Raw genomic sequence first — 23,712 nt, 5'->3', positions numbered from 1 at the left:
GCCAGCAGCCATGCTGATGACCAGGTGAAAAAAAAAAAAAAAGAAACGTGGTGACTGCTGCTCGATTGCATGGGAAGGTTGCGAGTTCGCCCAGAGCTGGCTTGCCCTTCCCTCGTGGCCCTGTGACCCTCCTGGGTGTTAAGCAAACCATTTTTTTTAAAGACGGATAAATTTTTTTGGTGTTGTTCTTGTAAGACAAGAACCTGGCATTTGACCCAAAATTTTAGCTGTTGTCCTGGTACCCAGCTTTTGGATTTTCAACGCACAATGTAGTGGAAATGGTCTTCGCCCCATTACTCCTAATGCTTGCATGAAACTGCAAATGGTATTTCAGCAGCGGGTGGGAGTTAGCTACCTACAGCAAGAAAGCAAAGGAGCCATCCCTCAGAGAAGAACCACAGATCTGTCTTTCAATGTGTAGAACATTTACAGGGTTTCTTTAATTACCAAGTCTGGATTTTACTTAAACTTGACCTCCCACTTTTTTGAGTTCTTTTGTAGGATCTCTCCTAGGCAGCCACGTGCTTAGGTGGTTTAAAATGGCTTGTAATGGGAGTACATAAAGATCTATGACATCAAATACAGGGTTTTGTAAAACATAGCATTCAAATTTATGGGCTGACCAAAAATGTTTGCATTGATTTGCATTTTCAAGAGTTGTTTTCCTTTTTAATTTTTGTTAACTAGACCAGCAGTTCCCGGTTTGTTTGCAGTAGGCTACAGACTAAAGGCTGCAGAGGACAGACTAAACAGAAGTGAAACAGAGCCGTCCATCCTCCTTTTCCCAAGCAGAGAGAGAGAGGCAAAACTCTAAACAAGCAGCATAAACTGTGTAAACAAAATTTAAAAGAGTAAAAACGAGAGATTCCCATTTTAATAAGCCTGAGTGTTAGGGATATCATCTGTAAGGGTATTTGTGTAAAGTAATGTACACGAATATTTTTTAACCTTGCAGGATTCCTCTTAGCATCAGTGTGAGATAATTTACCAGGGATGAGTAAGGTCCATCCCACTTGCAGAGGGATGGGCTTTGGGAAGCAGGGAGATGTGTGCCAGGAGCCAGGTTTACTTGCATTCACAGACCCTTCTGTAGACTGAGGCTGTGGTGGTGTATGAATAATAAAACGTGCTGCAAGGCCCCTAAAAAAACGCTCAGGTATATTAAAAGGAGTAGTACTGAAAACTGGAAGCCCAATTTATTATATGGCTGTGCTCTGCTGGAACATTTGATCTTGCTGTATTTAATTCAGGAAGTCTTAATGGCGTGTGCTCGGTGCATGACTGTAATGTCCATTAATGCTGGTGGAACATAAGCATTCGTAGGAAGAGGAAAATGTATGCCATGGCCTCCACGAAGCTGAAAAGCTGAGTTCACTTGGTGGTGATGGGAAGCAACAAGACAGAAGAGAAAATCATTAGGAGGGTTCAAAAGACGATGTAAGGAAGGAAAGCCATCAGGCAAAGCACCAGGGCATTTCAGGGCACATCAGACACTGCTCGACACCCTGTGGCACGCCGGAGCAGGTGAAGGGCTGAGTGGTGAGGAGTAATGGTCTGCTAACTCGTGTCAGTCTGCCTGGACGTATCTTGTTGCTCGTTTCCTTGCGATCGGTGGTATTGAAGGAAATGGCACTTGCTCACCGGCGCTACGAACCACAGGTCTGAAAAGGTCGATGGAAATTGGAATTTATATGTGAGGTGAGATGCTTAATGTCTTCATTATCAGGTCAACACCCAGCAAATACTTTCTCTTCACTTCATTTTTATCGGGAAGGCCTCCAGACTCCAGAGCTGAACTCTAAAATGCCTGCGGTCTGTGGGTGAATAGTAAATTGCAGCACACATCGCATTTCTTTTCAGAAAAGCCATTCCTAAGTACAGGAACGCCACAAAGGCTCCAGAAGTGTTTCTGGTTTTGTTTGTCTCACCCTCCTGAACTTTTTAAAAAATATTTATGCATTAAGATCTGTGAGCCTGGCCTTGTCTTTGAGAGGCTTTCCATCCTGCTCCAAGATCCCAGAAGCTTTTAGCACTGCTGGAACACATGGAAAAAGGCTGAAGGCAGGTGGCCTGAAGTGGAAACATCAGTGCCTGGTTTGGAAGGGCTGTGTGCACTGCTTCCCCCATGAGCACCAAGGAGAATGGGCACACCACAGTGAACTGATGGGAAAAATTTCATCTGGACTTGGATCTTGGAGCAGAACCTGTGCGTGCATTGTAGGAAAAGATGTCTCTCAGAAGAAGTCTGCCTTCACCGCTCCTATCTGTGGGATCTGGCTGGAGCCTCTGGGTCAGGGGCAGAGCTGTCCCCAGCTCCTCGAAAGGCACTGCTGGGAGTGCATCGCTGCTGGAGAACAAGTTGGGTCCCATTCGGAGTCCAGAGGTAGACCAAATGAATCCAAAGTCTCTGATCTTCAATAAATTAGTTAGGCTTATTTAATTTAGCCTTACCTTTGTAATGTAATCACGCTGATGGAAAACTGATGGCTCTGGCCTCGAGCAGTAGCATTTACAAGTGAGTGGAGAGCCTTGCTTCAGGCCAAAGTTGCCCAGGAGGGTTTTGTTGCCCATGGGACCCCTTCCAAGAAGGCCACATTGGGTCCCTCCTTTGGGGAAGGCACTCAGGGCCACCTTTATTCCCTTCTTTAACAACCCACTGGCTTTGCTAGCAGCTCTATCCATCAAAGCTTCCCTCGTAGCTGCACACAGATGTCAGTAGCTTTACATTGTCCCCGCACCAGGTAGAGGCAGATCTGACTGGAGCAGACCTCCCATACACCCCGTAAAGGAGGTTCCCAGACAGAGGTGGCTGATCGTGTACTGCAGGTTGAGCGTTTTTGTCCCCCCTTGCATGGTAGTTTCTTCCCAACTCCATTCCCAGAATCCCATCCTGATGTTTTTAAGATATATTGCATTTTCTTGATGCTTGTAGGCTAGCCATGATGCAGATGATGGATCCTTCCACCCTCCGGTTGTGGCTCAGTCTTGCATTACCTCCCTGTCTCCTTGGCAGTATGGAAACAGTGCACTCAGTTTGCTGACCCTTTCTTTTTTGTTGCTAGCAGTTAAAGAGTACGCCTAACTGACTGAAGAGGGCTGTTCCTTAATGCCGAGGGCTGGACCAAGAGATTTCCTTTCTGATTTGTAGTGCAACCATAGCTTTTTGCTGCTGTATACTGCATTAAATCAGAAACCTGCAGAGACCTTTGCTGGGGCAGGTTGCAGTTTACCCCCAGGCAGATTAGCAAGATTCCCCTGCAGACATAAATACATGTCTGTATTGTAAAACATGCAGCTAATTATTAAAAGTGACGGGGAAAAATCTTTTATAACATGCTCCCTACTTCTGATCTATGTCACGGATTCAAGTGGCATATAGAAATTTCCTTGTGCATAGAAGAGCCCACTGGTTGAAGAACATTTCTGAAAGAGATGAGAATTAATTCAAGGAGAGCAAAGAGGGAATGCTGGCTCTTCCGTAAAACACTTAATGTTTTGCATGACTTTTTTCAATACGGGGTTATGCTTAGTTTGCTTTTTTGGAATAGCTAAAGAGCAAATGATCTTCTGGAAAAAAAAAAAAAAAAAAAAAAAAAAAAAAGGAAGATATTAAGATATTTTTAAAAGTGAAGTGGTGTTGGTTTGTAGGCTTCCTTGCTGCTCTCCTGATTCATTTTTTGGTACTGAAATATTAGATGGAAGACCAGCTCTCAAACAGTTTCTTTCTGAACTGCATAGTGCAACATAACAATAGTTATTTATATAATGCATATGCTTCCTTTCCCTGCTAGCTATCCTTTGAAAGACTTATTAGTCCTAGAGCCCAGCACGTTGTGAGAATAAAAACCTCCAAAGTTTGACATCTTTAAATAAGCAACCAAATGTTATAAAGAACAAACCTCACTTACAGTTAGGAAACAATATTTACATTTAAGGTTGAAAAGCCAGGATGTAGGAAAATTTTGCTAATTTGGAAGGTGACCTTTAAGTGCACCAAAACCAAATAATTTGTAAGCTATGGCACAGGGCACATTCCTGCAAAATTTGTGTGAATACTGCCTTAGTGGTTCTTGAAAGACAAACAAAGAGAACTGGAATGAAATCTTTATCCCTCTCCCAAATAAGATTGAAGCTAACAAAGGCATACAGCAGCGCTCTTTCAAAGCTTGCCATTAAAACGCAGGCTCTGCAGCACAGCTAATGAGATGGCTCGGAGTGGAAAACAATCTGTTTTTAAGAATGTTTAGATCAAAAGTAATTTCTAATCTATGAAATAAAGTCGCTTTTCAATACCTTTCTTTCACTAGTAAAGCTTTTTATGTTTGCACTATTTACTTCAATCAGATGTTTTCAATTTTACTTTTTTTTTTTTCTTCCTGAAAATACTTCCTAGGGTTAGTCAGTAGTGACCAACAGCATTATTCTTTTTCTCTCTCCCCTATTCACCCACCCCCACACATTAAAAAAAATGAGGAAAAGAAGAGGGGGAGGAAGAAAGAAACATCTTTTCTTAAATGATTTGCAAGCATCTGTGCTTTAAGCTACTTTTTATGAACACTCCTTAGTAATGACTCAAGGTAAAAAAGCAGAAAAGCATCCAATGTTAGGAAATTGCAATCCAATACCATGTAATTTAAACCTGCCATTGCCTCTCCTGTACTAAATGACATACAGATGGGTAGCTCTGTTCCCTCTACTTTGGGAACACAATTGGTCTTTTTATGAGTGTATATGCATTACTAGCAAAAAATATTTTTGTTGGGACTGTTTTTCTCTAATTGTAACATATTTTAATTACTGTCATAATTAGAGCGCTTTTTACCTGCTGTACTGTGGCAGCTCATTTTTTGCAAGAGAATATCAAAGTTATTTTAATATTTGGTAATTTCTGTTATTACTTTGGGAGTTTTCATTCTCAAAAGCAACCCTATTATTAATTTTTTTCCATAATGTGATTTTTTTGCACTATACAAATGTTTTTTACAGCAATCCCTATGTGCTCCTTGGATTTTTTTGTGTGTGAATTAAGCAAAATATAAGATGAGATTTTCAAAGACAGGTAATTTCAATAGCAACTCTAAATATTAAGGCAACTTTACTATTGAACCTGGTGCCTCTTGTTGCAAAGAAATGACCTGCTCCTTGGGGCTCCTATTCCAGTGCTTCAGCAGGGAAAAGATCTAACTGTTACTATTATAAAGTAAAAGGACTAGGATGCTACTAAAAGTTAAATCAACCGTATTTGAATTCTAAAGATGTATTTTGAGCTACTTTAAAGGGTAACAAAATCGTTGGATGTTGTGGCTGAACATCATATGCCCATTACCATAAGTCTCCAATATAGATGTCTTGTAAAGAACATTTCGGTTGTAGTTATTTTTTGCAGCTTTTTTTTATTTTATTTTTTAATGGTTGGGAAATGTAACTTTCTTGTGAATGATTGTGTGCGCAACACACGGAAGGGCTTTGGCTGTAGCACATTGTCACTGCTCCAGTGGAATCACCTGGCTCTCGAGCAAAATTCTTTTTAAACTTGGATTTGAAGAAATAATCAGCTGCAGTTCAGCTGAGCCATTCTTCGTGCATTAGGGACTGGTCTGGTCATTGACAAGTGAATGCAGAAGCTATGCTGTGGCCGTCTGCCAAAGCAATTATTCAGGATTTAAGCTAAAAAGGCTCCTTCTCCCATATCCTCTCCCTTTGCAGGGTCATGTAGGGATAAAAAAGACTGTAAGGTGGTCTTTTCCCAGGAGGAGCTGAGGAAGCGGCTGACACCCTTGCAGTACCATGTCACTCAGGAGAAGGGGACCGAAAGGTAAGGCAGGGCGAAGGGAGCGAGGTCCTCGAAACACAGGCATCCTTCTTCTCTCCCTTTCCTCTCGCTGGTGCTTCCTCATCCTCCCCAGCAACGTGTTTTTTTTTTCTCCAGGAATTCTGCACTTGTTTACTAACCCCTACAAATTAACACCACCGAAAAGACAAGCATCTGCAGCGTGGAGGCCACGGCCAGGGGTCTTGTGTGACTTTTAATGAACACTGTATGTCTTATAAAGTCTCGGGGCTTATGTTTAGAGTCTGTTTTTAGTTTACTACAAAATGTGTGGAAGTAATAGCGGTTTAGGTACACTTTTTGGAAGACATCACAGTAAGCAGAACCACGAGGGAAATGGCCCCGTGCCAGGACGCTGAAGTTTTGAAGGTGGTCATTGTAAGTATAGACATTTTGGCTGCAGAAAGAAGGTAGCATAATTTAGTTCTTTTCCACCCCACTCCAATTTCTTTTTGAAGCACATGTGGAGAAGGTATTTATTGGCTCATTTGTGGTTGGAATGTCAAAAATTTTCAATAACTGCCCTCACATGGCTTTAGTCGTTGGAAGCCAGCCCTGAATCCTGGAGGAAAAAAAGGACTTGCTTCCAGGACTGTTTTTAGTGAATAAAGTCTCTCTCAGCTGATTCCAACACGAAGGTAACTTGCCAAGGCCTAACCATTTTTGTTGTCTAATTTATACCACTGAGCTTGGCATAAGGCCCCGGCTTTACCTCTGATCCAAACGCCCTAATGATGTAACTGCTTGTTTTCATTCATGACCTGAAAGGGCTCTTTACCACACATGGGGTCCTGTTTAACAGGCAGCGCTCCTCCTGACAGAGCATGTTTATGGGATGTGCCGGATGGGAAGGAGCGGGATAATCCCCTCTCCTCCCCATCCCTCCATCCCCCCACCACCGTGGCCGGGCACGGGGATGGATGGCAGCCTCCGCCGCGAGGCTTTCCTGCCCCGCATCCCTCCCATTTGTGTACGGGACCAGCGACGTGATTTAATGCGCACAAACAATCGGAGATTAGGTCATTCTTAAAAATCCTGTTTATAAAAAAAAATTGGACCTCATAAAAAGGGTGAAAGGATAATAAAAACAAGCTGCCGAGCACATAGGCTTTTTGTTGGACTAGCACAGCTGATTCGTATTAGATGAATGACCTCCTAGCCTCTTAGATTGTTAACTTAGAAAAATATTCCCTTAAAGCTGTAATATTGCTTTTCAACTAAAAATATAAGGCGCACACAGCTTGAAATCATGGACCAATTATTTCATTTTCAGCTACAATACTTCTGTCACCCTGCCAGCCCATCCTGGACTCACCAAACACCGACTCTTCATTATCTGCTCAATGGCAGACACCCAAGAGCTTTACACCTCCAGCTCAGCATCTGAATGCATTGCTAAAACATTTTCTAAAGGCAAACCCAGAGAAGTGCATAGGATGAAGCTAAATTGCTAAATTTCAAACAATCCATGCTTATGAAAACTTATGTTTCAGTTACCAAATAGAGGAAGATTCCAGTTTTTCTCCTCTTTTTGTTGTTATTGTTGTTGTTGTTGTTGTTAAACTGTGTGACAATTTGCTTCCTCTTGCATGATGCGTAACATCTGAGGCAAACTAATGAGGACATTCCCCTTTTCCCATGCCTGCTTTATTTGCTTCATTTAATAAAAAACAACTGCAAACTATTATTTTTTTCTTTAATATTTTTCTAAATAATTAAAAAATTTAATAATTAAAAAAACCCAAATCCTTTATTTATTTTTAAAATGGAGTGTTATTGTTTTCCCAGTGCCTTTGAGGGGGAGTACACATATCACAAAGCTCAAGGAATATACAAATGTGTTGTTTGTGGAACTCCTTTATTCAAGTGAGTATACTAATCATAGTTTTGAGATTACTGTCTCTTAGCTTATATGCTGTATAATCTTGCATATATTCCAGTATTTATGTAGTAGTATAAGATAATTGAAGTAATTCAAACTGATAAGGAATGCAAGAGAAGCAATATAATCAATAATGCTATAGTAAAATTATTCTTATAGTTCAATAAATAAAAAATAGTAAATAAATAAGCAAATTTCATAGTGAGATAACATTATTAGAATGAGTTTGACTGAGAAAAAATGATTTTTTTATTTTATTTTTGTATTCAGCCATGCCAAGTTATTGTACAGCCTTTTGCTGCAGTCATAGATACTGAGTTCTGGCAGTCAGCATTACTAGCAAACAGCTTTAGGATTTGGATCCTGGGTGGCAATGCTGCATCTATGCTACAGCATTGGATCCAATAATGGAGAAGTAAGTAGCTGATTTTTCAGAATTCAGGATGTTAAGAAAACAAAACCCAGGTAAATTACGTTACTTAACAGATTTTCACCCATCCCAATTAATGCACATGGAAAGCTGAGTTGGAAACTGAAACAAGGATTAAGAAAGACATAATAAAATTTGTGTCTTCCGTGAAAATCTTTAGATTTTGACTGTGGGAATTGCTGCCCTAGATTTGGTGCTAGTAGCAGTGCTGAATGAATTTGCTCAGCCATTGCAGTGTTCTGCACTGTTTCAGTTGTTATGCATTTTTTCATACTCGTGGTCACTTGTCTTCATTCTGATGAAGAATTTCATTTCTTGGTTGTTTTTCCCTCAGTTCACATTGTCTCAGTCCCTTCCACTTGAAGAGACTCCTTGACAGCAGCATGAAGCAGGATGGTCAGGATAACACTAACAGTAGAGAAAATTGGGTCAGTAGTAGTTTACAAAGGAAAATAAAATTGATGTAGCTTCAGAATCACCAGATGTGGCAGCGATAGTTGTTCTCCAAAGACTGTCTGTAAAGATGAAAGAAGCACTTCGTCTCTGTTACATTTGATTTCTCTGCTAGGATTACCTGCAGAAACTTCAGTAATAATGTGAATCTTTTGAGTTGGAAAACTGATCGTTATGAACTCAGCCAAGGCAATATTCTCACGTCATGTGTTACTGTGGTGCTTGGCTTGTGGGGACAAATGGAGATCTAAGGGCTCCATAACCTGTTTTTCTACTCTGCCATTTAGATGTTCCCCAGCTTACTATAGCTAAATCATTAGGGGGGAAATCCTGGCTCTGTTGAAATCAAGTCAAATTTGGCAAATGAATACAATGGAGCCAGGATTTCACCTTGTACCTTGAAGACTGGCTTCCTTTCTATCGTCTGCTGCAGAAGGAGTAATTTTTTTTTTGTAAGGTGAGATTTGGACAGCAGTAGTTCACATAACTGAATGTGAACTACTTTCCAGTTGCTTTCACAATCCATTTAATATGGGAAAAAACCTGCAATAGGAGACTTACCTGTGATTATCTCAAATGCACAGTATGCTTTGGCATAGCCTTGACTTTTTTGAGTTAAAGGTAATGAGTTGGATTTCCCTGTGTGAAATGAGCTTTATGGAAATGTCCCTGTTTTCAGATTCTCTTTGAGACTCCCCATGGATTTTATGGGAGGAGAGAGGAGGAAAGATGGAAGCTGCTTTTTATTTTTAATAACTCCCAGGCCAGTGGGCACCTGAAAAAGCCTTCCTCATTGTGTCCCAAGGCTGGCCCTAGCCCAATCTCCCCAATATCTTTGTGTTGCTTTATGACCTTGAGCTCTCGCCACCTCTGGTCCACATCAAATTCAGCCAATTCTGCTGAAGCAGCTGTCAAGGGCTGGGAACAAATGGAGAGGGCTGTAGGGGCCCATCTACTCTGTCTGTGAGGCCAGGTACAGCCTTGGGGTTGGGTGTTGGGGCTCTTTCAGTATATATGCAGTCACTGCAGTGTAAGCAGGAACACTGATAGGTCTGCCCTTCCACCTGCAAGATCTGTGGAAGGCATAATTTGCTCTGCCCCAACAAAACTGGCATTAGCACTGGGGCTGCAACCACAATTCTGTCTTCTGCATCCAAACCTTGGGTGGTGTTGGTCGTTGCCCTCAATGATCTGTGGTGCAGAGGTCTGAATGTAAGATACACAGTGCAATAGTTACACACTTCAAAAATACTCCAACATAGGAATTAATAGCAATTAACAACATGCAGAACCACAGATCTCAGTGTCATCATGCAGAAGAATAGAAATGTTTTGCAGCAGTCTCAGGAAGAGGCAGGCCAGAACCTTTGGTTCACCCACCCGAAAATACCAGTGCATAATGACTTCTTCAACTAGGGAAGGTACATTTTGTACCTTGGTGACTGCTTCAGGCCAGGCAGCTAAAGAACAGAGAAGGAAATATAGATAAGAGAATGCAAAATGTATGTTGTTTGCTAAATTTTCCCCACAGAGTATAAATCACTAAAATATTTCCTTAGGAGTAAGGTGGTAGTACAATACAAAGAAAGTCCATCACCCCAATTAAAATACATGCATGTGTTTTTTGAGCTTTTTTTTTTCTTTCTTTCTTTTTCTCTTTAATTTCCAGATAGTCATCTGAAACTTGCATTTCCATTTGGTTCTCATTGGGTGTCCATTAATTTTTTTCTTCATGTCGTTGTAATCTGTAAATATATATATTTGGACTATGGACCTGTCAGCTTAACCAGGAAAGAGACTGGAGCTTCAGCAGTAATATTAACAAACTTCAACTTTTAACATTTCTGATTTACGTTGTTTCATTACCATGTGACACACGAGGTCAGGGAACACATGAATTTTACACTCCAGATGAAAGACCTGGTTTTTGGTACGTCTTTAAAACAGAACTCTGTCTCTATCACAGGAAAGATAAAAGAAACAATTAGGAATTTAACATCTCTTCATCTACCTACTTGTACTAGTGTTATGAGAAACCTCCCAAGCTTTATGGAGAACATGCTTTAACTTTTTCCACAATCAAAGGTGGCTCATGCATAAAATCCATAATCTTGCCATTGAATCTAATTAATCTATCTCTGAACTTTCACGCCAGACAGTCTCCTACATCCCCATACAGCTGCCTAAAGAAAGCAATAAATGAGAGACACAATAAACTAATCTCAAGTATCTCCCTTTCTGCAAGCCAGCCCTTGTGCTGCGCTTCACGTTACACTCTGCTCTAGCTGCAGGCTTGTGCTAAAAGCAGCAGCCCTGCTTCCCCTCCTGCCTCTTGTGTTTTTTTTTCATGGCTTCCCCTTCACCAAACCTCTCCTGGTGTGTCCGGAGTGGGTCACCATGCAGGACACTGATCTGACAGAAAACCCATCTACCAAAGGAAGAACCTTGGTGCCTGAGAACTGTGCCTGCTGGTGCTCACTCTCTGTGTGCCAGGTTTATGGTGGCTGGGCAGCCTCTGCAGCAATGTTGTGTGCTTCCACATCAGTTCGCAGAGAGCTGATGCACCGATGGCACTGGGATCCTCAGTGTTTTCCAAGGGCCAAGAATATTTGAAGGTTTGCATCTACCTTATTTTTTCAAGGGACCGTCTTGTATTCTCTGCAGAAATGGAATTCCGTCCACAAGCAGAGGTTAGAAAGGACCCGAGTGAAACCTGCAGCTTGTGCTATTGCCGTAAGGGAGCACTATTCCGTATTTAATAAATGACAGTCGTTCTCTGCCGTATCCAAGGCTGTGTGAGAAAGGTGTGGTATAGATGGGTTGAACTGGGAAGCCAAGAAGAATGACTTCCCTTTAAAAAAGAAATATTATTGTTGTGTTAGTTTCCAGTTTTTAGGGCCAAGGGAAGAATTGCCAAGTCTCAATAAATCACCCACTGCTGCCTTTATTGCTTCCTGGAAGGAATTCTCGGTAATGGTGTTGGCTATTCTGTACATGCGCTGGGAGAAACAGCAACACCCGTAGTCATGTCATGTTTTCGTTCAGTTCTCAGTGACCTGTATCTGGTCCTCTCAACATCTCTCGGCCATCCAAAAGCAAAGCATGGTTGGGTGATACTGCAATGCCATTACAATGGTGCCACTCTTTTCCCCATAGCATAAGGGAGGATTTCAGTCATCAGGCTAGATCTCTAGCCATCTAGCTGGGAGAACCTACATGAAATAATTGCTACAGCATCTCTAACAATGAAACTACTGGAGCAACTTCATCCACCATGATTGGTTCTTGGTGACCAGGAACTTCTGTTTAGTAAAATTCATTTGGGTTAAGTAAGATCTTGCTGGTATAGGAAGCAGCCAGCAGGCAGCGTTATCAAACTGTTCTCACCCCAAATCCACATCTTGGGTCTTGTGTAGCTCAGAAGTTCAGAATCTTAAAACTTGAAAAAGCTTCTGCAGCTTTTTGTGACTCTCCCCTAGAAAGGCTGATGGAGCTAAAAAAAATGTAGAGTTGTTATCATTGAGCATTGGTTTCCTCTTGCTTCACCTGTTTAGCATTGAAACCAGCCTTTGTTTTGAGTCTGCTGTGTAACTGCTGGATGACAAATTGTCCTAAGTCCTCCTAATCCTCTAGGCAGAAATTGAGATAGCACATTGCTTGTCTTCCTTGGAGCCATCTGGAATCTGAAGGCTCAATCCGCCTTCAAGGTTGGACCATCAATAGGCACGTATTTTGTTCCTGCAGTGATGTTGCTGTTGAACACAGCCCGTGGCGTCTTACACAGCTAAACACACCTGAGTGCTGCCTCTGCCATGATCAGGGATGTAAATTGAATTAGTTTAGGCAGTCCTCAGGTCATGCCAACCAAGAAATCCTGCAGTGAGTCCCTACTGAAAACTGCTTCCCCTCTCCAAAAGCTCTGACCGTGTCTCACGTTGGCGTCATTTCCAGGCCAACGTGGGGGCTGCGGCAGGAAAAGGCCATGCTCCCTGGGCACTCCTTTGGTGTGTGGGACATAGGGGAGCCACAGGCATTGTAATAAATAGACGTCCTTTAGACGTCATTATAACAAATAGACGTCCTATAGACATCATTATAACAAATACACCCCTAATCAGCTCACAGGGAGCTTTTTGTATCTTCTAACTCGCAGCTTCTTGGCTGATGCTGAGTGTTCATTTAGCTACTCTCATATAAGCAATGAGCTCTGGAAAGTTTTTTGGGTTGGGATTAGGAGAAGGAAAGCAAGTCTGAAAAACAAACAGGAAAATTATTCTTTCTTTTTTCTATATTTACCCATTTTTAACCCTTGTGTTAAAACAAACACTCGACAGAACTCACCCAGGCTATGCACTGACTAATGTGATGTTAAAATGTTCCTTTTGAATCTGGCTTTTCATCAGTACACAGAACAGAAATCCCCACAGCTTCCATCAACCATGAATCAAACTTTTTTTTTCTGTAGTCTAGGAAAGCAAGGTTAAAAATAGATCATTAGTCAGGTTTTCTAAGGAAGTAAGGCTCACAGGATCATACTGTCTGTGTGTCAATCCTTTCCTAATAACAAAACCTTATTATTTAATCTACTTGCCAATTTCAGCCAAATTTGACAAGGGAGTAGATATTAAACCTCAAAGATATTAAGTTCTTAAAACGTTCATGAAATCAGGAGAGAGATCGCATTCATGCCCTCTCTGAGGAGAGACCTGAGCAAGAGTTCAACTATATTATTAGATTATACCAGATAATATTATTATAAATAATATATATATTATTGTATTATACCAGAGAATCCACATGAGGGGGGAAGAGAGGGAGGCATTCCAGCTCTGGGAAGTGCCGATGAGGAGTTTCACACTGTCAGGATCTGTCCCCTGGCCACCACGCGGCTCCTTCTGCTGCCCAAGGAGAGCCTTGGTTCTTAACGCTTGGGGGCTTCTCAGGTTCCCTGATGGTGGGGGTCTAGTAAATTCCTAGATAGTTACATCAGGCATTCGTTTTTATATTGGAATACTTCTGCCTTTTTCTTTCTGGAAGCTTGCCTTGCTGTTTGGAGCTTGGGCTCTTGAGTAAGGTCAATGAGCATTCCCAATAAATGGGTTGTGCTTTCAGGGGGAAGGGCTATGTCCATACCTGTGAACAAAAGGGACAAAAGCGTCCTTCCTGGTCCTAAAGGCAGGTGACAAGACTGGCTATTACAAAGAAAAGAATTGTCACAAGGATCAGAGAGGTTTCATCAGGTGCTCTCTGAGTGAGCTGTGATGCTTCCAAAGGCTGTTCTCATTGGGCTTCAACCAAACCTGAATAAACCTGATAAAAACTTCATCTGGAAGGGTGAAAGAAAGTGCCAGTTTTGATGCAGCAGTAAGTCCTCTTTCCCCTCTCTTTGCCAAAAGCCCAGTTCGCTCTCTTTCTCTCACTACTTGTCATTCTGAACATCAGGTTTATGGTGCGTTTTAAAAAACATGCGGGTTCAAATCCTCTACCTCTTTACAGTACAGAAAAAAATAACTGTTATATTTTATTATTTGTGTTTGATTTAATTATATCTGGAACTTTAGAAATATTGTGGCACCTTGTCCTTAGCTAAACCTTTCCAGTAGCTCCCTATTTCCTTGCGGATTGTGTTTTGGTAGTTGAGATACTTAGCATCTGTATTTCCATATGTTGTGTGTATTTGAGTCATATCACAGTTGGGAATGGAAAGCACTTTATAAATGTCCCCTTGCTCTCTTTATTCGTAAAGACTCCTTCCCAGTGATATTTCTGAATGATGCCCTGACTTTTAGAGTACTCCTATGGGGCACAAACAGAGAAAAGATGCATAAAGCTGTTCTTTTTGTTTGTTTTCTTCTCCTCTCAGTGTAATAAATGATAAAAGAGAGTTTGCAAAGTCATTGCCTGGCTCTGTAGAGTGCATCTTCTCTGGTAGGTTGTAGGTTATCAGAATGTGTACAGTGATAACAAGCAATGTACAGGGAAGTTTTTTCTTCTAGCTAATGTGGTTGTGAAAGTACAAAAGAGTCAGAATGACTATTTTTGTTTGTAAGCTCCCTTCAGAGCTTACTTTCAACACTTAATTTCTTTCAATTTATTGTCTTTTTTAGTTGCAAATTTTTAGCACCTATGTGGAACTAGTTTCTAATGCCTTTGTTTAGTGTATATAAAGTTGTGCTATAAAGTTGTAAGTGCTGGAAAGATCTAGGGGAAAAGTGCTGATTCCAATGGACACTTACTATCTTCCTCCCCTTTATCTGTGCCTTTCTAACATCTCTATTTCTGTAATTCTGTGCCCTGAATTTTGCCCTGTTTTCCCAAGGTGACATGATGACCATGACATAGGTTATGACCGTGAGTGGCTCCTAGTGCTACCTCCCATGTTGCGTTTTCTTTCATGGCCATTTGGCTGTTGCCAGACAAAGTTTGATTCATTTATCTCCCCATATTGGTTTCCTGATTTGCTGTCCAGTAATTTATGACTGCATGGATCTTAGGTGCTCATTACACTGCCCAGTGATCCTTGCGACCCCATCTCCCCACCTTTTTGGCCCCTGGGCCAGTTGTTGGCCCCTGGGCCAGTTGTTAATGCTGCAAGATGGAGGGCCTGTTATGCTCATGCCAAGGTGGATAAAAGGTCACCAGCCTCATCTCACACAGCTTTTAGCATATGGCATCGTGGAGCAACATGGTGGCTGTGCAGTACCATATCATAAGGGATATTTCAGCAAAAGTCCACAGCAAAAGTCACATGCTAGTAAAGGCCAATCAACCTTTTGATTTCATGTCTGTTGCCAAATTAAAAAAAAAAAATAAATGAATAAACAGAAATAAATAAATAATCCACCCTGAATTGGTTTACCATGGGAGTAAATTTTGGGTCAGTTAAAAAACAAAGAGGGATAGATTATAAGGGCCTGTTTAATAGCTTACTGTATAAAACTGGAAATGGTTTGACAATGTGGTGGTTGACACGGAAACAGAGCTGGGATGGAAACTCTCCCTGCCTGAAGAAGATTGGAACGTCAGTACTTCTTTTATTCTGCATCAACATCCTTTGAAGGTTTTTGTGCAATGCCAGAGGCCTGTCAGAGGGGTGAGCAGGAGGTGTGAAGAGTTTCTAACAAATCAATGAACAAGGTATTCAGGTGCAGGGTTCTACTTGTCTAGTTTTTCACCCTTGCAAGCTGAGAACTGGAGTTCTTGTTTGACCACTTAATACCAAATACCTGGAATTTAGACAGTGAGAAGGTGATTGTGCAGATACACAGATGTTGAGGGTAAAACCCATATGTTGTCTCTGACTTCCCTGCAGCCTGGGTCAGAGCTGACTTCTCGCTATCCATCAATTGCTTGTAGCTGCCCGTGTCCTAGAGCCATTTAATTTACTAGTAAAGACAAAGAAGATACCTGTCCCAGCCAACTGCCTCCAGCTTTATTTGTTATTTTCATCATGACACCAACTGTACTGAAAGACATGTAGGTAGCTGAGATGTTGCTTGTGTGGTGAGGAGCCAGAATATACGGTCCAGATAGATATACTGCAGCTTGAGGGGAGTATTGTGAAGAAAATACTGAGTAAGTGGCTTTATGTGGAACAGTATCTTTGACTTCAGCTTGGTGGAATTCCCCCAGTTATGGACATGCACCTTTTGCAGGGTAGGACTTTATCCTGTGCATAAATACAAGCAGAAATGCAGTGCCAAATGAGAGCATGGTCTGGTGGCCTGGGCAGTTATTGGTGGTGGTATTTTCGAAAGCATGTCAGCAACATGTTTGCTTTCTTCACTGTTTTGGTGGTACACTATCAATTAGAAAGATAAGCTAGGATTTTTCCCTTCCGTCTTTTCACCACCTGAGCTATATTTAAAACATGAAAGACTGAACACTGGGGGAAGGTGAAGAATGAGCAAGAAGGGAGAAGTGAATTGCTTCCTTTCTGATGGCTATAACTGTTTACACTAATAGTGCAAACTTGTGCATTTTTTGACCAGGATTGATTTTGATGGTGCTTTTTTTGCTGTAGTGTAGATCCTTAGTATGGGGTTATGATGCCAGTTATGCAACATATGTAGAGTATGTGTAAAATGCATCTCCAAGTACCTGCATGGGCAAGCTTATCAGCTCTTTTTTTTTTTTTTTTTTTTTTTTTTTTTTTTTTTAAAAAAAAAAAGGACTGTAACTTCTGAAAATACATCCTCTCCCTGATGTAACGTACAAAGATCCAACATTGTACTTCCCCCCTAGAACGTCTGGGGAAATGCACTTTCCTGCCGACATATCGTCCTTTAACAGGACTCCTGCTGGTAGGACCTTGTGTCCTGCTGTGACAGCCATGACCATGTGTGCCACTGATTGTTAGTGGGCAATATAAACCTGATTGGAACATGCCCGCTAATTGGTTTGAGAGCTAGATATAGACAATGCTGTTTTATAGCAGATTGTGTAGATAGGCCTAGTCATAGGGTTAATTCTGCTTGACAGCACATCAGCAGCATCTTGAGAGTAATTACCCAACTTAAGTTTTCCCACAGTTGAATTGAGATCTTCAAAGGCTTCTACATTTACAAGTATTATTAACCTATATCTGAAACATGATGTTCCCACAAGGGCTAATTTTTTCTTTCTTTTATTAAATATACAGGTTATAGGGTTCATTTGCTAAGTGCTAAGCCCTTAGAAGAAAACACTACTTGTTAGAGAGAGAAAAATCTGTAGTGCACGACCAAAGCTAATGGTGCATAATGCACACATCATTGTCTTTTTGCAAAGACTTTAAAACAAGTTAAAATTTAGGTCTGGCTCCCTTCCTCTCTCCCTCTCTTCCACCCCCCGCTTTCCACTTTTAAGAAAATCAAACCACTTATTCCTATGTGCAGAGTGAGTAAATTGAAGACACACACAAACAAAACCCTCCTAGGATGTTGTTCAATTAAGTGCAGATCATTGGATACAATACATATGACATTAATGAAACGGTATCTGCTTCAAAAATAGATTGGAAACATTCGTGAATAAATTAAATCCTGTTAATGACTTTTTAAAAATGAAAATGAATTAAAACAATATTTATTTCATAGGAACAACTGTGTGTTGTGATTCACAGAATATAATTTAATCCTGTTTTAAATTTATATTCTATTTTCTGTGTTCATTTTGTGATTTGTCTTTTAAAATATCTTCTTTGTAACTGTTCATTATAAAAACCCAAAATATTAAAAATCACAGCTATCATTTGTGTTCAAATGCCATTGAATGCATAAAATATTAACACACGCAGATGGGCAGCCTTGTTAAATGCAATATTTTCTGGGGGGGGAGGCAAATGGCTTTTATGGCATGAAGCGGATCTTGTAACTTATGATCTTTTTATTTTCTTTTGCAGGTCAGAGACGAAGTTTGACTCCAATTCAGGTATGTTTAGATTTACGGTGTTTTGCTGAATGTACACTACTCAGGTTAATCTCAAAAGAGTAGTTTATCAGTTCAAGTTCAGTTTAGTTTTAAACAAACTGGGGTAGGTCAGCCTTAAAAAGGATCTTCATTTCTCACCCTCTAAAAACAGCATCATTACAGTGAAACATTTGCTTTCGTTCCTTTCATTAGTTCCTGTCTTTTTACTTTTTCCCAGAAGATGATCAGGAAGATGTATCTTGCAACAGGCTTTAATTGATCCAGAGAAATTAGAGTGCAAATAAATGATAATACAGGCTAAAGCAAATGGAGGTTTGAAGTGAAGTTTGAGAATGATCACAGCTTTAAAGGAGAATGTTTTTCTTCCTGGTGGACAAAGACATTTCATGGGAATTTGAAGTCAGTGCAGCCTATCTGTCAGGAAACAGATGATTTGTCATCAAATTTTCGTGACAGATGCATGTACACAATGCATGCCAGACCAGTCTGTAGAGCTCTCTCTAGGAGGTTTACCAAAAGGCAGTCTCTCTCCAGTTGGCTTTTTAAAGAATTTTAATGTGTTGTAGGGATTGGGAGGGAAGTGAAGGTCATTCTAACAGGTTAATGTGTATCTAACAAGACGAAAAACACAGGACAGCAAACAGGGGCACAGTTGGGAAAAAAGCAGAGCTCCTAATACCAGACTGTTATTTATTTGGTTAACTATTCTTGGCTGTTCCTAAACGTTAAACAATAGTAGGTTAAGAATAGGCTGAAGTCCTGAAACGAGCTGAAATGTCCATTGCCTGGCAAGGTCACTCAAAATAATTTTTTTGTTAAGGTGGAAAAGAGAAAGCCTGATATTATCATGGCCATCTTATGTTTAGGCCTATGTTGTCTTCTAATCAATTTGCTTAATGCAGTGATTGTAATTGTTTATAATGATATGCATTTTACAATACACATTAATCAGATTATTTATAAAATAGCTTGGTTTCTTTTATCCCAGCTACAGCTTGATTTGGGTTTGCAATGTGAGGTATTACTTTGCTTTTTCTTTCCACACTAGATTTTATCTTTGGAACTGTATGGGAGTGAAACCTACAGCAGGAAGCATTTATATAGCTAATTCCAGCATCTTTTGTGCTTGAGTCATCTTGCTTCTATTATGATTTTAGTCTATGATTTTGAGGTTACTTGTTTTAAATGTTGCTTGAATGTACTGTATGCTAAGATTGTTTCTTAGATCCTGACCAAACAGGTTCACATGGGGGGATAGCTTCACACATTTTGTGCCACCCCCCAAAAAATAATGTTGTGGAATATGGTGTTAAATATCTCACTTTTCTGTGGAGGGGGAAATGCTGCCCTCAGGACTTTTGGTTAAGCTACACACACTTTTCTGACTTTTTATTTTGAAGCAGCATTCCTGCTCTGTGCCCTGCTCCTTGGCCACGAAGGCAGGGGTGAGGGATCTCCTTGGTAGCAGAGCACAACTTTGGCACCATCACAGCTATGGCAAACGCCTGCTCAGTAGATGCCATCAGGCCTTCATGATCGGCTCTGTATGTTGAACATGAGCTCTTAAATGTCTGTTCTTCATCTGTGTGGGCTCCACAGGCTTTCTGTCCTTCAGTGTGGACCCCTATTCTGGGTGCAGACTTCTGCCATATCTCACACAAGCCTGGTTATCCAAAGACAGGAGCGCTGGCAGGCTCTTCTGCAGGCACTCCTTAGGCATTATTCCTACAGAATAGGACCAGATGTTAGAAAAGGATTTGTAAGTAAAGACCTTTTATCATAGACCACACAAAAAATATATAAATGTAAATGAGCAGTAAAAGCCCCCAAATCTTCTCTGTCTCCACGTTTTTTGCTGCTCCTAAATATTCTCTGGACTTGTACCAGAATTCTCTGCAGCAGGTGGTCAGCCAGCTTTGTTTACTGAGTATCAACATCAACAGGTACCGTGGATGTCATAGGGAATTTTATGCCTTGTGCCATGCTGCTTTCCACTTCAGAGTGCTTTGTATGCCATCGGGGATACAATTTGGGAATGTCCAGGGTTTAGGAACTTTTTAGATTTATTCCCCCTTTTTCTGCAGAGCCTCACTTTCATCTTCTGCTTGACACCGTTCCCCTAAATCCCTGAGGAAACCTTCGGTTTGAAATGTTTCAGGCTCTCCTGTCATGGGACCCTGGCCATCTGCCCAAGGTTTGAAGGCTTCTCACCTGGTGATCCAAGGTGAATCACCAGTGTGGGTGGCTGCTCAGCCCAGGCTGGGCTCCGACTCAATTTATTCTTTGCCCCAAATGTTGTCTTTGGAACAGGGAATTACAGACATTTAATGGCTTGGTCTTATCAGTGCTGCCTCTTTCAGTGTCACATCCCAGGACAGTTGTTAAATGATAATAGAAAAAGAAGATTAAGCACACAATTAAGATGGCATTTTAAGAAAAAGGAAATTACAGAAAGTTCATAACCTTAAAGTGCATTTCATGTCCAGAAACACCAAGGCTGCAAAAATCTTTATCTTTGTGAAAAGTAGAGCAGCCTTCCCTTTACAGGGATGGTGCTCAGATCTTTCACCAAGAAACTCTTCTTAGTGATCAGATAGCGTAAGCACTTAGAGTTTATCTTTTGTTCCCAGTATGTGAGAGCAGAGGAGAAATAGAGACACTGAGATCAAGTCAGCATGTTTCACCCAAATAAAACATCGTTGTTTTTATTGCTCCACCAAACAACTTGCTGTCCCACTCCCCAAACCAAACAATACACCCAGACCTCCTGGTGGCTCAGAGTGACCAGGAGGGACGGGAGAGATGCATTGGTGATGGCAGAGAGGCATCTTGGTAAAAAAAAATCTTTTTCTAGTATGAGGGAATAAGATGCTCAATGTAGCACCATGTTCTACATACCACGTGCCTTTGAAATGTGTAAATGTGGCATTGCTTTTAAAAGGGCTGCTGCCATTTGAAATCAATGACTCTGTATTTATGTGACCTTGAGTTCCTCGGAGACACCTTAAGGTACTTTCATGTCCCTCGTTTCGTTTTGAATTCCCTAGACTGTGATTCCTGAGTAAACCAATGATCCTGCAAACTGGAACAAACATGCTTTGTTTGAGTTTATCTCATGTTACTCAAAACAGCTCAAGTGTTGAACCTGAGAATGAGATAATTTTATTCTAGAATGAATATTTTCCTACAGGGAGCTGTTCTACAACCTGCTGCGTGCCCTAAATTAACCCTTATGTTAATTCGAGTTAACTTGTGAGCCTTGATGTGTCCATGTTAAGCATTTATCAATGCTTATTGTACTTCTTTTGCCCAGAAATATGTGTGAAGTACTGAGGAATTAAAAGAAGTCTTTCTGAAGCAAGTACGAAGTCTGGAATACAGCTTTAAAAGTGCCCAGTAGGCTCACCATAAATGAAACCCTGGAAATAGTGTTCAACACTGAAATATTAGGCAAACATTGTCAAAAGAAGATTAATTTGAACTTGAGAATTAACTTAAAAGAAGGCTGTAAAATTCCTATAGTGATGATCGGGATTTATCATATAAATAGCTATAACATCTGTAGGGGACGCACATTCCTCATCCCATGACTAACAGTTCCATCTGAGGAACTTTTTTACTCTGCTGACTCTTTATAAGTCTAGCTGGCAGAATTTCTGTCTCAGAGACCAGGGGGTTAGCTTCACGCTGTTAGAAGATCCCATGAAATGAAACAATTTTGCTTTCCTGTCACAATATGATGAATTTTGCTGGAACTGGAAATAGATTTTTCTAAAAAAACTTGAAAGTGAAAAAGATTCGAAAAAAATAGTTTTTCTCAAAATTTGTTAAGGAACAAAGTAAACCACAAAAAAAGGCAGCTGAATCAAATTTGTTCTAATTATTAGAATTTTGGGAGTGTCTAAAATACGTGGTGTGCTATGTGCTTGGTTAGCAAATTTTAAAGGCTCGTATTTGCTTTTGGTGCAGAGCAATACCAGGCGTATAAGAGTGCATTTAAGAATGTAAGAATTATATTGGAATGTTAAGCTAAGGAAAGATTTTTTTTTTCTTTAAAGAAAAAATTATACTTGTTTATGCTGTTCAATAGCAGGGAGAACTCATAGATCTCAGAAGTTGCCACTGAACTGTGTAATCCCACTTTAGAAAAATAAGCATGGAAAATTCAAACAACCATCTCAGCACGTCCTCTGCTCACCAGTGAATGGTAGTGGTGAGTTTCCTCCTGCCTGCAGGGAGGGCTGGAGCTTTCTTGGAAAGTCTCCTGTGATATTTGGTGTATCCTGTCTGTCGCTGCGGAGGTGAGCCATGTGATAGTCAAGTGATAGTTTTGGCAGTGAAATTGTGAACGGGAAGAAATCCGAGGTTTGTTTTGTGTTAAAGGGGAGCCACAAATCCCCGGACAATACACTCGGACTCCAGCGGAGTCTCTTTTGTGTATGTGTCACTCAGAGGGTTGAGCAGAGGAAGTCAAAGGGCGCAGTGGCAGAAGAGAGAGGCACGTCCAAGGGCACACGATGCCTTTGGCTCTATCTGCATCACCCCCTGTGCCAGCCTTCCCCTCCTCCCAAAAAAAGAGATGCAGCTCCAAATCCAGCTTTTCTCTTTCTTCACTCAATTGAACCACACACATCTGCAAAATTTAGCGAAATGCACAGATCATCTGTGTGATTTTGTACCACCATTTGTGTAAATACTTCGGAAAAACTTTCCAATTAGCATCAGGAATTAAGGTATAATAGCTGCCTGTGCAGCGAGAGGCTGTCCGGAGGGACAGCTACACACCAGCTTTTGTTGGATCCCTGCCACCCCAGCAGTCAGGCACAAAGCAGGTCAATGAGACCCCGACAGTTTCTGGAATTTCCTTTGCCTGCCGTGTCTGGAATCACAGTGTCTACTGGTGACTCTGCAGTTTGCTCTCCTCTCTGCATGTTGCTTTTTCCACCAGAATGACTGTATCCCCGTGTCTTCAGCACTGCATAGCGCTGCCACCCCTGTGTCCCCATAAAAATTGCCATCCTCACCTCTCTCACCTCTTGTATTTACTGCTTTATTTCCCTTAATAAGGCCCCTGTAATGTACTAACTCACTGGGCTACATGATTCAGCACAGGTGTTAGAGAACAGTTGAAGAAAATTATAAGGTTGGGGTGGTCAGATGTTTTCCTCTCATAAATTCCTCTCAGCTACGCTTCCAGATGTTCAGCAGTAGACTTTCCAAACTCTCACTATCAGCCCTGATTTCCCCTAGCCTGTCATCAGTCCCATTGTACGAAAGCCATCGGTACAACTAGCAAGAGCACAGGGAGCATTTCTGCTGAGTAAGAAAGAAATGAAAAACAAAAGATACCTTGAAAGTGAGCATCTCTTATTGAGCCTTGCTACTAGGGAAACCTAAAAGACACTTACCTGGCCTGAAACCTTAAGTCTCTGTAGCAGCAGGGAACTTAGTAATATCGTCTGTCTATCAATGGATTGGTAGGTCTGATTACAGGTTACCAAATCAATTCCTAGAGTTTATTGATGTCAGCTTCTTCATCCAGGAACTGCATCCAAGCTGTGTTAGAGCTGTTCTTAATTTCATCTTCGCAAGGCCGAGTACTTCCAGGAACTGAGGCAGAAGAGACATTTGGTGTTCATAACAAAATCGTATCAACAATCTCATTGGTCACCTAACAACCAGGGAATTAGATTTAAAAGCATAAAT

At 41.0% G+C, this 23,712-nt stretch overlaps 1 protein-coding gene across 2 annotated transcripts in view; it reads left to right on the top strand.

Annotated features, from left to right (window-relative positions):
* The window catches only part of MSRB3 (methionine sulfoxide reductase B3), an 83,486-nt gene that overhangs the window by 26,087 nt on the left and 33,687 nt on the right, over positions 1-23,712 (top strand). For both annotated transcript variants that reach the window (XM_082757492.1, XM_082757491.1), the window contains 3 exons: positions 5,707-5,815; positions 7,619-7,696; positions 17,978-18,006. In XM_082757492.1, the coding sequence (XP_082613618.1) occupies positions 5,707-5,815; positions 7,619-7,696; positions 17,978-18,006 (216 nt within the window). The remainder of the gene's footprint in view (positions 1-5,706; positions 5,816-7,618; positions 7,697-17,977; positions 18,007-23,712) is intronic.

Source organism: Aythya marila (assembly GCF_965140915.1).
Source record: "Aythya marila genome assembly, chromosome: 1".
Classification (NCBI taxonomy): Eukaryota; Metazoa; Chordata; class Aves; order Anseriformes; family Anatidae; genus Aythya; species Aythya marila.
The sequence above is the reverse complement of the archived record's forward strand: the minus strand, read 5'-3'. Positions and strand labels throughout refer to the sequence as shown.